The sequence below is a fragment of the Penaeus monodon genome, chromosome 9 (genome assembly GCF_015228065.2).
Source record: "Penaeus monodon isolate SGIC_2016 chromosome 9, NSTDA_Pmon_1, whole genome shotgun sequence".
In the NCBI taxonomy this organism is placed as follows: domain Eukaryota; kingdom Metazoa; phylum Arthropoda; class Malacostraca; order Decapoda; family Penaeidae; genus Penaeus; species Penaeus monodon.
In genome coordinates this window covers 43,372,805-43,374,907 of record NC_051394.1, presented here as the reverse complement: position 1 = coordinate 43,374,907, position 2,103 = coordinate 43,372,805, and the positions used below count along the sequence as shown (strand labels likewise).

The 2,103-nt window shown below is 39.3% G+C and overlaps 1 protein-coding gene across 1 annotated transcript in view; it reads left to right on the top strand.

Moving 5' to 3' along the window:
* Positions 1–795, top strand: part of LOC119576733 (tetraspanin-1-like) — a 51,129-nt gene extending 50,334 nt beyond the window's left edge. The window contains exon 7 of the mRNA XM_037924377.1: positions 235–795. Coding sequence (XP_037780305.1) covers positions 235–378 — 144 coding nt within the window. The 3' untranslated portion in view covers positions 379–795. The remainder of the gene's footprint in view (positions 1–234) is intronic.
* The last annotated feature ends 1,308 nt before the right edge of the window (positions 796–2,103 follow it).

Below are 2,103 nucleotides of genomic sequence, written 5' to 3'. Positions count from 1 at the left end.
TTTTTCACGTGTGGAAAATAATAGCTTTACATCTCTTTTTATGTGATTATCCACCTTTAAAACAGCAACAGTACGATTATAATATATGTTTTTTTTTTTTTCATTAAAAAAAAAATAAAAATCCCGCCTGTATGACCAAACCATTAAAAAAAAAAGTATATATATATAAAAATCAAAGAAGCATCCCTCTCTGTTCCCCATAAGTAACCCCTTTCCCCTCCCCGTTTTCTACAGGGTTGCTACGGTAGACTGAAGAATTGGGTAGAAGATCACGCCAACTTGCTCATGGGGATCGGCATCGGTGTGGCTGCCTTGGAGCTGCTGGGGATGTTGTTTGCCTTCTGCCTCTGCTGTTCCCTCGGCCAGAAGATCAAGTGACGCCAGCACCGCGTCCACACCGGCCACGAAGAACAATATACAGTCAAACAGCTTGACATGGACTAAACATAAAGTGAAAGAAAAGTCTCGATATATATAGTTATATATATATGCGTATGTGTGTGTGTGTATGTATAGTCTGTAAGTGGGAAAGATTTTGTTTTCTTTTTTTGTGGTATGGGGGGTGGGGGTGATGAACAAGTGAAGTGGCTGATTGCTATGGTCGTTTTCACACACTTTTTATTTTTTCTTTGACAAAAAGGTAAGCTCCCTTTGAATCGGATTATTGTCATAGTTTTGTCATCCGTGTAAAAGACGATGTATTGTCATTTCTGATTATCTTAAGGATTTTTTAAAAAGACTCCCTTTTTAGTGATTCAAACACAAGGCGAAAAAGATTTACATGGTTGGCCTATAGAAATAAAAAAAAAAGTTACGTACTTTGACAGACAATAATAAGTACGATAAAAAAACAAGATCGTAGACTTTTTTTACCGATAATATATAAAAGAAACAAAGAAAAAAAAATCTTGACGAAGTGATACCTTCAGCTTCTCAAAAAAGGTATTGAGCTCTAAGTAAACTCTTCCTTTTTATAAGCCTGTTTCCCTCAATTCTCTCTCTTCCTCTGTATGTCGAAGTGTCACTTGAATTTTAGCGAAGGATTCTTTCTCCATAGGCTTGCTGTGTTACGTGTGTTGGTCTAACTTCTGCATTGCATTATCTTTGGGCTGTACAAATACTTGCTTACGTTTTTTTTCCAAGTTTTAGAAATATTCTCGTTCTTCCCTTTCTTCCGTTTGGTATGTCTCTCTCTCTCTCTCTCTTTTTAAATTGTTTTGCCGGTCAGTCCTCTTGTTTCTAGATAAAAAGGGGACGAGTGTAAAGCACTTCTCACCCCTTTGCTTACCCTTATTCTTCCAGTCGTGCGTTCTTTCGCGTTTCGTTCGTCCAAGCTGTTTGTCTCTACATTGAGTCCTCATATCCCCCGCCCCCTTCTCTTCCCTCCTCTCCAAACCCTGTTTCTCTCCCTCGCTCCACATCCCACCAAACTGCCCACAACTCCCTCCGTTTTTTCTGGCCTTCCTATTGCTTCCTTTCTCACCACCGCCCTTTCCACTCCCCACTGCCGTTCCCACTCCCCACTGCCCTTCCCTCTCCCTCATGCCTTCCCCATTCTCCTCTCCTTCCCCACTCCCACTGCCTCCCCCTTCCTCCCCCTACCAATCCCTATTAAATTGATGTATAGTATATTGTTCCTCCCCCGTTCACGTGAGACGGGAGAGAACCGTGATGAATGAATTTTCTATGCTGTCTCCGGCAGGTACAACCCAGTCTGCTGTAGCTTAATCTGTAGATGTATAAAGAGATGAAAAATCTTTTTAAAAAGCTGTAGAAGACGTTAAGAAAAAAAGAGATGGAAAATCTATATAAAAAAAAATTATATTCTGAGTCCCTTGAACTAATATTTTTTTTCTTTCTTTCTTTCTCCAGCCCTCTTAAATAATCCATTGTGAATAGATTCCCCTGTTGTTTCCCCTAATTATGCGAGGATATTGTTTGTTATGTTTCTTGACTGCAGCGAAATTCACGTAATTCCAGAGGTTTTTTCACAAATTTATGCCAAACAGATTTTTAAAGTTACTCGTATTCTGAAATGTTCTGTGAAAAATCCTGTGATAATTAGGGTAATTAATATAGCATGCAGTGTGTGATACATACATA